Genomic DNA, 12,042 nt, shown 5'->3' with positions numbered 1-12,042 from the left:
AGCAAATTGCTTTTATGAACTGGGTTACAAAGGCAAGTCTGTATTAGCCCACATATCGACCAATTCCTGCCCAAATTACCCAGCTTCCGCAACCTTCTGCTTTACAAAGTAGCCTTTGAACTAAATCCTGGTTTAGCCAAGCCTAGAAATAGCAAGAAAAAGAGACCCGCGGACACAGCAGCTGCTCTTTGTTAAACAGAGAGAAGTTAAATAAATTGTCATCTTGCAAGGATGCAAAAAAACCTGGTTCCTATTCAGCCTGGCATCCACTGCAACCTCGTGGTCTCCCCCCATGCGTTTTGAGGCTGATTTTGACATCTACCAACACGCCCGCATCGAACTTTTACCAGCATCTGTGCTGCGAGCCTGGATGGTGCTGTCATCGCGCCACGCTGAACACACAACCCAGAGTAAGTGGTAAGGAGGTCTCTGGGATGCTGTAGTTTTTCACAGCGTGTTGGAGGTTGAGACCTGCCCCAAAAGTGTATCGGTGCAGCAGATTCAGCAAAAACTGTCACTGGAAGGAGGGGAACGGAGAAGACTCACCGGTCTTTTGAGGAGAAGGAAAGCAATAGCGTGGCGAGCAGGAGGGGTGGGAGGAGCTGGTTTGAGCTTTAGGTTGATGTCCCAGCTCTGCTGTTGACCTGTTGGGTGACGCTGGGCAACTCTCTCCTTTGTCTATACGCACCAGGAGGTCTCTGAGCAGGGACCGTCTCTTACTTCTGCTTTATGAAGTTCTCACTTTATGAAGTTCGGGATTTGCAGCTACGTCGTTGGGCTCCGCGTCTTAGATTTGTGCTGTAATGAGTGACGTTAGCTAGTGAGGGCTTCTGCCGCGACTACGTTTTGGCGCAGTCTCTGAATTATTTACGGAAAAACTAGGATACTGTATCAAAATTTGCATTTCAAAGAATGAAGTGAAAAAAAAAAAAGAAAGAGAAAAGAGCGTTGCTTTTTAAGGTCTGACTACTCCAGAGTCCTGCCCGGGAACTCCTGACGGGGACCATCGAGGGTCCCATTCTAAATAGCCCTGCCCCAAATGATTTGCCTTTCCCTAGTGGCTTGAATAAGATCTCCTAAATGATGAGAGGCCACATGCATAATAATAATATTAAAAATCAGAACTTTTGAGTCAGTAATGTCGCGCCCTTCCCAAGGGAAGGCTGGCCCGTCGGCTCCCATACGCACAGGAGGAGCAGCCCGGGCAGCGCAGTGAGCCCACGTGCTCAGGACACCCGAGAAATGGAAAAGTTTCCCCTCCAACGAGTGTTAACTGCAATTCCAGCAAGGGGCGTGAGGGTCCCGGCTATTTCAGCAAACACACCAAGGTGTCTGATGTGAGGAAACCTAGATTTTATTGTCCTGACTCCTCCAGTAATCCACTGGCCTTCCTTTAATGAACTGTTGCTTATTTCTGCTGGATTAGGGTTGATATGTCACAATAAACAAGGAGATTTGTATATTAATGCGCTGAGCAGCCCGTGTAAGCACACTAATCCTGTGCTTTCATTGTTCTTACCAGTCCAACTTAAATTGTGATCAACATCTGCGTTGATCACAGGGTGGGGGGTGGCTTAAGGGATATCCATTCCGCTTTTTTACAAAGTGGGAGACAGACAAGCCTTTGGAGCTGGTTATGTTGTTAGAGCTGTATATTTGCGGGAAGCTTATCTGTTTAAGAGACCATCTGCATTGTCCGGTGAATCTACCCTAAGTAGGTGCTTTGAAGTGGGGGGGTGAAAAATACTCCATGTGGGGGATGAGAAAAGCAACATTCCGTGTTTGCAAAGAGGGTCCCAGAGTGGGCGTAGAAGGTATCTCCTTAAAGTTGCCTTGTGCTGCACGGTCATGTCAAGGAGAATCTGTCCCTGTCGATCTTTATGGATTTGGTCCATATAGATGCAGAATAGGGGCAGGCATCTAATAACAAAGCTCATCTCCTGAAATGAGGCGTGTCGTCCGAGGGATTCTGTATCAATAAATCAGGCTGCAGAAGCTGGCAGCCTCCGCTGTAGAGTTTATTCCCCTATTTGAAAAAATCCCAGTGGTTTTACAAGGTATGAGAAAAATTTTGTTGCTTGTCTTCCCTCCTCTACCTCTAACAGATAAATCCATGTAATGCGCCTATTCCTTGGCCTCTGTCCTGACATCACCCAGCGAGGGGGTTGGGAATGCAGCTCAGGTCTTCCGTTCCTGGCTGCAACCGAGAGCTGGGAGAAAAAAATGCATGAAAGCAGCAGGGGGGCTGAAAAGTCAAGTGATGAAAGCCAGAGAAATGCAGAAATCCAAAGATCAGAAAATCTCTTTGATTGTGCGCGCTCAGTTTGGCTGCAGCTGAGGCCGTAAATCTGTCCCATCTCAGTTTACTCAATTCTTTTTTTCCCTCCGTTCCCGTTAACAGGCGACCCTCGCGCTGGTAAGTCTAGGAGGGTGTACAGATACGCGTTTGGTAAGAATCTGAGATTCCTTGAGAAACACCAGCAGGGTGGAAAAAGCCCTGTTGTTGTCAAGGAATTTTCAGTGTTTTTCTAATCAAACCAGATTGGCTGCCTCTGGTACTTCTGAAATTTTGGCAGCCCTACTAAAAATACTTCTATTATGCCTAGATTGCCAAAAAGGTAAAAAAACCTTCCTGGACGCGTTCTCCTGCGTGACGCAGCGCCGTGCCTGGCGTGTGGGGCGGAAATGCCACATCTGCCCGTTTGGTGCCGTTCTGCAGCCACGCCACCGCATCCGGGCACCGGTCAAACCACTCTATAAACGAAGACCTGAGCGTAGAGCTCCTGTCTGGCTTCTTTCCTGCAACATAACAAGCTGTACTGGAGGGGCTGAAAGGCTGGGGATTATTAATCATAGGTTCTTTAAAAAAGACATATGTAATATGTATTTAAATTGTATTTATGGTGAAAGTGAGAGGTCTTTCTTGACTTGGTGCCATTCCTTAACTGACCATAGCAACATCTGTAGTTGCCTGCAGGAACCAGATAAATTTGGGAAAAACTGGAGTTAAATCTGTGGGTTTTCCGTTGCTCTCCAAAACCCTCTTTAAGTTAACGTTTGTGGAGGGTCACGAGATCTTAGCGATTAGGGCAAGGAGAGAAAAGCAAAGAACGTAATTACGGGACTTCAAATTGAAGAAGTCAGAGCTTCTGATGTGGCTGGCAGTGCCTCCCGACTGCTCCCCTTCTCCGGGCTGGAAGCTAGGAAGAAGTGGCTCTGGCTTCCCCCGCTTCCTAAAGAAAATTCAAAGTGAAGGAGCTGATTCCTTGCTGTGGCAAACGGTTTCACCACCAGTCCCACAGGCAACCAGCTCTGATCTTTGCCTGCACGGGCAAATGGATCTCAAAGAAATTCCGCTGGGTTTGGAGGAGAAAGGGTTAACAAATGATCAATAATCGGCTAAAAATGGAAGATGAAGACCAGGAGGAACATCTGGCGCATGGGGCTGACTCATCCAGAGCACAGGTTAAGCCCAAACCTGCTGTGACTAATCCAAGGGGATCTCTAGCCTGACCCACTTACCCAGTTACAGCAATAGCCTGCTGGTGCCGAACGCGCTGCTCCGCCGGCGGAGCCTGGTCACCGACTACCTGTGCCCCCGGGAGGAGTGTTGGGACCCGCCGTGGTTCCCGCTTACTGCAGAGGGAGGGTTTGGAGTACAGTGGAGAGATAAGTTCAAATTCTCCTTGATAGTCGCACTCTGATCCGAGACTTTCCCAGCCGGAGCTGGAGTTGCTGTGACCACTGCGCCAGGTGCTCTCTGTGTGTCTCGCAGAGTCCTCAGGGTCCAGGGGCAGCAGCTGCAGCACGGTGCATTTTTACCGCGCTCCAGCTCACCTCTGCGCCACGGGTGGGTTTGGCTCTTCCTGCGGACGGGGAGGCCTTCTGTGCAGGCGATGCTCAGAGGTGGTCGCGCTGCCCACTTCTAAGACCTCCCTGAAGTCTAAAGGGACAGTGTCTCACTGCGTCTCCCTCTCCACAACACAAACTTTCTCCCCAGATAGCAAGCAAACAGGATTCCCCTTTAAAAATAAAAGCAAGTCATTCTCTGTGAAGAACTCAAGTCTGCCTGACTCTAATGCCTAAAAATAAAACTGGAGGAGGGAGAGCTCTCTCGCTGTAATCACGGAGCTGAATGACCAGCGCGCAAGCGATGCTCCTGTGCACCTCTTGATCGGGCTGCTGCCCTCCCAGAATGCATATTCCTAAGTGGCGCGGTGTTGAGATCTGGAATTTGGTGCAGGCATTTGCATGAGATGTTCTTTTTTGATTTTTATTTTTTTTTAAAGCCTCTTGATTCACAACCTGGGCAATTAGTCCTGGTTTAGACCCGGTTTAGGGGAATCCCATTTGTGTAGGGTTCGTGGTATATTCTCATTTTTATTTAACTTTTTTTTAAAAAGCATTTAATGTTCAGATAATTGACCAGCGTATTGAAGGAATGAGTCAACCTAGAAACTGGTAGCACTGTAGCGCATTGCCAGAGTAACCATCTTCCTGGTAACACATCCTCATGGGATCTTCTGTGGGAGCGTTGCTGTGCCTTTGCAAAGAGTTAAGCTGCCTCCCGAACTGGCAGGTGGAGGTAACTGCGACCAGGGCTTCGTTTTGGGGACAGTCACAGCTCCTTTAGCTTCGGAGGCTTCTCGTGCCGATGTCCAGGGATGTCACCTGAAGGCTCACTCGCCGGCGTCGTGCCCCGGTGTTTGTGCTCAGGAGCCGTATCAGCACAGGAAAGGAGGGTCTGGGGGCTGTTCGCAGGACAATACTCCAGACAAGTCACCTGAGGGACAGATGTGGGGAGCAGGAGCTGTCGCTTGCTGGGAAAACTGGGACTGGCTCCAAGCTTCTGTCCTAGTCTGATGCCCACCTCTGTAGGCTGTGCTCCCGCCTGGCCCTTGCGGGCAGGAGTGCCCTGTGAAAACATATAAAAGCCTAGAATCAAACAAAAACAATGCAAGGAGCTTTAAAGCATTATTCTTTCAAAGGTTGTTTTTTTTCCTCTTGAAAGGATTGAGTTAGTCTCAAACCGTAGCCCACTTTTAGACCTATTTAAACAAACGCGTTTCCAGGGTTTAGCCCTCCTCGCTCCGGCGAGCTCTGCTGGATGGAGCTCCGCTGTGCTCCGTGTGGCAGGGCTGAGGCCACCAGCGTGTGGGGGAGATGCACGATATATACCAACAACAAATATATATATATATATATATATGTACAGCAACAATAAATACCGCTCTGTACGTGTACCTACGTCTCAGCCTGCTGCGCATGCCCGTCCACCCGCTAGGAAATGGGTCTGCGCTCATCGCAGGTGTAAGCCTGGAAACTGAAACGCTGTGGCATGTTTCAGGGATAAAATTGGCCTTTGAAACCTGCCTGGTGACAGAAGGGGTGAAATCCATTTTGCAGACGCATCACGGTAGAAATCATCTCTCTTGCCACCGGCACCATGCAACCAGCAGCAGGAATTCTCTGCTGGCAGAGTTGCTTCCACGGTGATGGTGCCTCCAGCCGTGTCCATACAAGGCTTTTGAGCCGCACTTCAGAAGCATTCCAGAGCGGGACTTTCCAAACTATCAAATGCTTCGCCTAACTCCGCTCCCAAAGACGTAACGGGACTTAAGTGGAAACAGATTTGGGCTAGGACTGAACGGTCTTGCAAATTCTGAATTCAGGATCTCAGGATCTGAACCAGAGCAAGACACGGAGCCCAGCGCTCCGGGCTCCCAGACGTTTCGTTCAGTGCTGCATGTTCACCGCCTGCGTCCACCTTTTCCCCTCTGCAGTTGGCCAACGCCAGCCCCCAGCAGCTCATCTCCACCTGATAATTTTGTCCTTGAGACACAATTCATCTATTCAAACGTGTCTCTGAACGTGTTGTCGTTTGGTTTTTGTCTGGAACCCTTGCTCCGGCGTGCGCGTGAGCCGTTCACTTGACTTTATAGGGCAAACGTGTACATAAATCTCAAATTGACAAGTTCCGTGGGGTCTAGCCCCCAAACTCCCTTAAGTTTCCTTGGACGATCATACAGACTGGGATGAAGCTGAGTGCGTACGTAAGCATTTTACTGAGTTAAAACTTCTCGTGAGATACGTCTGAATGAATGGTTAGTGCCCAGCGGTTTCCGTGTGGCTCGTTATTTAGATCTGAGCGTGGTCTAAGGAGGCTGGAGATGGGAGGGAGGGTCTCGCTGTGGATGTGGGCGCTGGGAGGAGGCCGAGGAGCGGGGGCCGGAGGCAGGAGCAGTGACCCGGGCTGCTGGAGGGTCTGCTTTCCAGAAAGCCCTGGCTGTGAAATGTCAAGGATGCCTCAGCAGGAGGTTTCCACCCTGCCTCTTCCTGCCTTATCATCCACACAGGAAGACTGAGAGCGAGCAGAAAAACAAGCCGGAGCGCTGGCCTTCCTGGCTTTGTGACTGGAAGGCGAGCGGGGCTGCCAGCGCCGTCCGGGTGCTGAGCTGAGCCCCCGAGGAGCGGCTGCCCTTGCCTTGGACGCCCTGCCCTTCGTGGGGAGAGACAAGAGACCTCCCGGAGTGGAGCGTTTAAGGATGAGTGGCCACATTCAGGGAAGATGCTGACCTGGGGATCGGCGCTGGGAGATTGTGGCCCCCAGGGCAGGTCATGGCAGTCCCGTAGCTTTGCACTTTGATCTCCCTCATTGAATTCGTCCTGGCTGGTGGGAGGATCTGTTGCTGGAAAATGGGAGTGTTCTCCAAGGCTTATTTCCTTGGATTCACTTATTTCCTCTTGGATTAGTGTCTCCTGTCTCTCGCTGTGCCAGTCTGAGGACGTTTCCCCTCGCAAGCAGCTGGAGTAGGTCAGTCAGAGGGTGATCCATCCACCCTGCCCTGTGCCTCAAGTGCCACGGGAAACGGTTAGCTCCGATGCCAGCTCTCCGGACGCTGCTTTTACACTGGAGGAGACGAGTCCTGATCTGAGCGTCCCTTTGTGATGTGCCCCTTCAGGGACCTCAGTCTGCCACCTCCTTGGGGAGGGAGCTGCTGGGTTTGACGTGAGCCTGATGAGGGGAAGGAGCATCACTGTTGGGACGGGGATCCCCGTTTTGGGTGGGTTTTTTTGTTGGATCACATGCTGTTGTGGGCAGGTCCTCTCCTCTTTGCCACCGTTCTCCCCATCCTGGCGACACCAGCGGAGAAGGTAGATGTTTTCATAGCTCTGAGGCTGTAGAGCACTTGTTGGTTTTGTCCAAAGGCTGGAGGCCAGGCCATGTGGTTGCTCTCTGTCTGCATGAGTGAAAAGTCGGCCCTTGTCTCTGCTAACCTTAACTTTGCTTGGCAGCTTCCTCGAGGAAGTGACAGCTTCGGGGTTCCGCGGCCGAAGCACCGAGAGCTCTCAAGTTACGCCAAGGTCAAGCAGCAGACGGTGAATCTTGGAGAAACCCTGTCTCGCCCATCCGGAGCTTCCACGAACTGACCGTGCAGCTTTGGAGCAGAACTGGACGTTCCTGCACTGCGCTGCTGCCGTAGCGTCCCCCATCCGCAGCAGGAACCTTAACAGGCACGAGAAGCGTCTGGGCAGGGACTGCTGGAGTTGGCGTCTGCCCTGATGAACCAGGACATGCCCCAAACTGCAGCGCCCTCCGCACCTTCTCCCAGGCAGAGCTCCACACGGGACACGGCTGCGTAATTGGAATTGGAGCCTGCAGCAGAGCCTGGGAAGAAGGTCGCTGCAGGAGCACTGGGTCTCTGCAGCTCTGCCGGCCAGCGGCAAAGCCGTGCACTTACTCGGTTTGTCAAAACACATGGAATGAGTCCCCTAACGAACGTTTCATGATCCTGGCCCAGACTTCTCCGTGCATCTCTGGAAGGTGAAGCTGATGGGCACTAGAAGCCCTTTGATCTGCTCATCTGTCTGTATATTTTGAGTCCTATTAAATAACCCATTTTGACTGAACCTCTTGTCTCTTAAATGATTCCTAATATCCCCTTCGTAATGCCACTGAGGTATAATTACATTCTTAATCTTCTTTATTAACTTCTGTTTACCTTAAGAAACAAACACAACTCCATGGCCTTGTTTTTGCTCCCATGTTGTGAACTGGGAAAGTGCTGTGATTTCTTTTTAACAATAAAAATAAATCTAGCAGTAATAAAAAACGTTGGATTCAAAAGGAAACAAGGGAACCGCAATTGCGGAGCAGAGCTGGGGCAGAGGAGGGTGGCTGGCACCCTCCTGGGCATGGGAGCTGGACCAGAAGGTGCTGCCGCTGCTCTCCGTGCCGGGGCTCTGGGGAAGGTGGGGACGAGCAGGGGGCGAGCTGTAACCAGGGCGCAGGCGTCCCGGAGAGAAACGCAGGCTCTCTGCCCCCTCAAGAGGAATTTTTTTTCAAGGTTCCTTTTATTTCAGGTAGCGTGAAAAGCAGCACAGATTAAGAGTCAAAACAGACATCAGCAGACGGGATGCCTGGCTTCTGTGAACATCTTTCCCTTTTCTCTTCCCATAATTAAGACTGAGCCTCTGGCTCCCTGAGAGCTCTGCGGAGGATGGAAAGTACCTGAATTCACACTCATTTCTCTGGCTTAATTCCCTGAAGCAAGGTCACTCTGAGCCTGGGCGCCTGTCCATCCCAAAATCTCCCTGCAGCGCCGAAGGACTGACGGCACGTGCGGAGCCACGCCAGGGCTCTCGCCTGAAGACACTGGGGCCAGGCCATGGGGCAGAGTTCCCGTGCCATGGCATTAGGGAGCGTTTCCCTTCGAACTCGGGAGCGTCAGGCATTGTTTTGGAAGGGATGGGTACTGGTGTGGTTTCCAGTCCATCGCCTTCCTCCTCTCATCGAGGAAGCTGACACACTGAGCTCCTCTCCTGCCTGTAGGATAAAGCCCTGCGGCGCTGCAGTCCTCCTCGGGCAGGAGTTCCAGGGGCTGACGCTGCTGCTGGAGGCAGGAGATGGAGGTAGCTCACGAATCGAGGTGTTTGGTTTATTTAGCCAGCAGGCTCTCACCTTGTCAGGCAGCTCAGTTTCCTACAGCGTGTTGTAAAAGGTTGTGCTCCTGGTACTGGATTAAGTGGTGGAATTAAGAGATTCCCACAATGTGATGTTCCGTCAGCCTTTCCAAAGTGAATCCTGTCTCCTGTGTGTTTCTTTTTGCAGCCTCCTTGGTACACATTTCTGCCCCCTGGCAAATGCGAGCACTGAAGGTTTGGACCAAGCCCTGCCCCAAAGTCCCCAGGACCCATCCCTGCCCCCTGCATAGTCGTGATTTCCCTTGCGCTTCCCTCGCCTCCCATCGGGAAGGCTTGGAGAATCCCAGTGCCACCCTTTGCAAAGACTCAGGCAGAGCTGGCATCACGTGAGGTTGGCTGGTGGCCTTTGCATCAGTTGTGGTAAACTATCAGAGCTTTTCAAACACAGCAGATAAAAAATTGAAAAAAAGGGGCACAATGCTGGGATTTGGGGTTTTTTTTCCAGTCGCATTTGGACCTCGTATCTCCCGCTGTCTCACCTCAGCCTCCTCCTCCTGCTTGGAATCCCACTGCTTTCCTGCTGGCAAAGCGAATCAGTCCCCAGAAACGAGACCAAATTGGGCTCTCCAGCCAAAATCCCTGCCTTGCGATTTCTGCTGGGCCATCAGCAGAGAGGCCTCCAGAGCACTGCTCCCAGTGCAGCGGGGAGGGGAATTACTGGGCAGAGCCCTCGCACTGGGACCACAGCGCCGAGCCGCGCTCCGCCGGCACCCTGAGAGCCCCGCGCTCGCCCAGCGAGCTCCCTCGCTGCCCTGGGTCCCACGGGGGCACGGAGCGGGTGAAGGAAAGATCTGGACCTGGAGCCGCACCCCGATGGGCATCCCGGCCCTTACCTAGAGATTGTCACAAACAATTCCCCGCCGGTGTCCCAGAGGCCGAGTCCTGCTCGGACACCCAGGGTATCTTCTGTGCCGCGAAGAGCTTCGTGCCCCGGGTGTCACACACGGGCTGGGCACTGCTGAGCCTGCAGCGATCTGCGGCCTGTTTCCAGGCGCCCGTAAGGATTTTGCTGGTGAAGTTTTGCGCTGGTATAAAAGGAGTGCGCTTCAGCGATGAACAGGGAATTGGGGCTTTTGGTTCACGCAAAGCTCTAAACCCACCCTGGGCCGCGTGAGACAAGCCGGAGAACTTTACTCAGTAGTTTCTCCATCTCGTTTATAACTCCGCTTGAGCTAAAGTGCACGTTAAAAATGTACCCAATCTTTGCTTAAAAACACATATATTCCCAGAATGCCTGTCCTCCCTGGATTTCTTTTTTTCTTTTCAAGTACACACTGTAGCTAAAACTGGACTTGCTTCAATTTTCAGCTGCTGGATTTTGCTCTGTCTTTTCTTTCTGAGCTTTCTGCCATGCCAGTGGATGCACAGATCATGCTCAAGATAATTTTAGCCCGTTGTGTACGCAGGGTTATTAATTTGCCTTCTGGAGGCCATGTAACTTACTGGATGGGGGGGAAGAGAAGCGGTTCCCAGGGGCCTCCCTCTGACGTCTTGGGAAGATTCTGTTTTCCCGTCTGGAAGGAAAGGCGTCTGATGACCGGTTTAGGGCATCATGAACAAAAGTCCCCCCGCACTGAAGAATGGGTTTCCCAGGGCATTTTCTCATGGAAAAATCACCAAGCTGAAAAGGAAACAGCAGGGCCCTTGGTAGGAGGTGGGAAGACTCTCTGCGAGGCTGGTTCCTTTATCACTCTGCTGAGCCCCGGCTTTTTGTGGCTCGGCTTGTATTGTTCCTGCGCTCACAGAGGCAAAATGGGAGAGTCTCAGGCATTCAAACGCTCGCCTCTTTCCTTGGCACGGGTGACTAATACTTGTGCAGATGGAGATTTATTGGGCAATTGCTAGGCTCCTTGCAAGATGGGAAGAGCCTTCCAATTTCTTCTTTTGGCCACAGCTTCAGTCTGTTCAAGGAGCGGGAATAACACGAGAATACGGATGGAATAATGTCCCTTGCTGTTTCCCGTACCCAAGTGCTGGAATCAAAGTGCACGTTGCTGTTATGTGGAGGATGTGATCATAGTTTACAGAGAAAGGGAGGTGATGCCTCTGCATGATGCTGAAACTGGATGAGGATGGAGCTAAATCAAGTTTTTGCACCAAAGCTGCTTTTTTCAGAGAAAAACGCAAGTGTGGCAGCATTGAAACACTTTGCAAACGTGTTTTGCTGAGCTGTTGTGGGGTTTGTTGTTTTTTCAGTATCAAAACTCTGGAGAAACTTTTCGTTTAGAAAACAGCAAAACATTTTGAGACGCGTGAAATAGAAAATCCTTTTTGTTTCTAGCTTTTCCTTTCCTTGCAACTGAAGGAGTTTAAGACAGCTCAGAAATGAAGGATTTTCTTCTCGTTTTATCCGCTACGTGCTGACGAAGGTGGGGCTCTGCTGGTTAGTGGCCCCGGCTACCACAAGTGACACTGGTCCTAATGAGGGGAGAGAGTCCCTTTAGCTCTGCCCAGTACGTTTGTCCCTGGGGAAGCCTTGGGAGGGACAGCAGAGTGCTCGTGAGCACTGCAGGACCTGGGCACCCCCGACTGCCCCGGCTGCTTGCCCCCTCGCCTGCTCTGTCCCGCTTGGCTGAGGGCAGCCTGTCACCCTCGGCATCACCGTGTCCATGGATGCCAGGACCCCGCGACCCCCACGGCTCCGGGAAGGGTCCTGCTGAGAGACCTGCAAGTGAGTTTCCAGATCTCTGACACGTGGCTTTTAATCAGCGATTGACTTGGGAATTAACAAGCCAGATCAAATGAAATGAGTTCCTAAATCCTTGGGAATTATCTTAGCATAACAAATAAGTCCTGCTGATGTGGAGCAAGGCGGGGGAGAGCAAAGCCCTGTAGCGGCGAGGGGGCCAGCTAAGCCTGGCTAGCAGTGTCCCTTGGGGACCCTGCCACCGGTGTCCTGACAGCTCCTCGTGGTGGAAGAAGCACGCAGCCGTCGTCGGGCATGGAGCGGATCCCTCCAGCCGGATGGTGGAAGCCGCACCGGAGGGATGCGGTGAGGATCCGCAGAGGATCCCCGTGCTGTGTCCTGCCGGGAGTGGGGTGAGGACACAGCCCCAG

General features: G+C 51.9%; 1 protein-coding gene across 1 annotated transcript in view; it reads left to right on the top strand.

Annotated features, from left to right (window-relative positions):
- The window catches only part of VPS45 (vacuolar protein sorting 45 homolog), a 28,686-nt gene extending 20,775 nt beyond the window's left edge, over positions 1–7,911 (top strand). Inside the window, exon 15 of the mRNA XM_063356972.1 lies at positions 7,297–7,911. Within this exon, the coding sequence (XP_063213042.1) occupies positions 7,297–7,384 (88 nt within the window). The 3' untranslated portion in view covers positions 7,385–7,911. The remainder of the gene's footprint in view (positions 1–7,296) is intronic.
- The last annotated feature ends 4,131 nt before the right edge of the window (positions 7,912–12,042 follow it).

This window comes from Chroicocephalus ridibundus, chromosome 21 (genome assembly GCF_963924245.1).
Source record: "Chroicocephalus ridibundus chromosome 21, bChrRid1.1, whole genome shotgun sequence".
NCBI classification, from domain to species: domain Eukaryota; kingdom Metazoa; phylum Chordata; class Aves; order Charadriiformes; family Laridae; genus Chroicocephalus; species Chroicocephalus ridibundus.
This window is presented reverse-complemented; position numbering and strand designations above follow the sequence as displayed.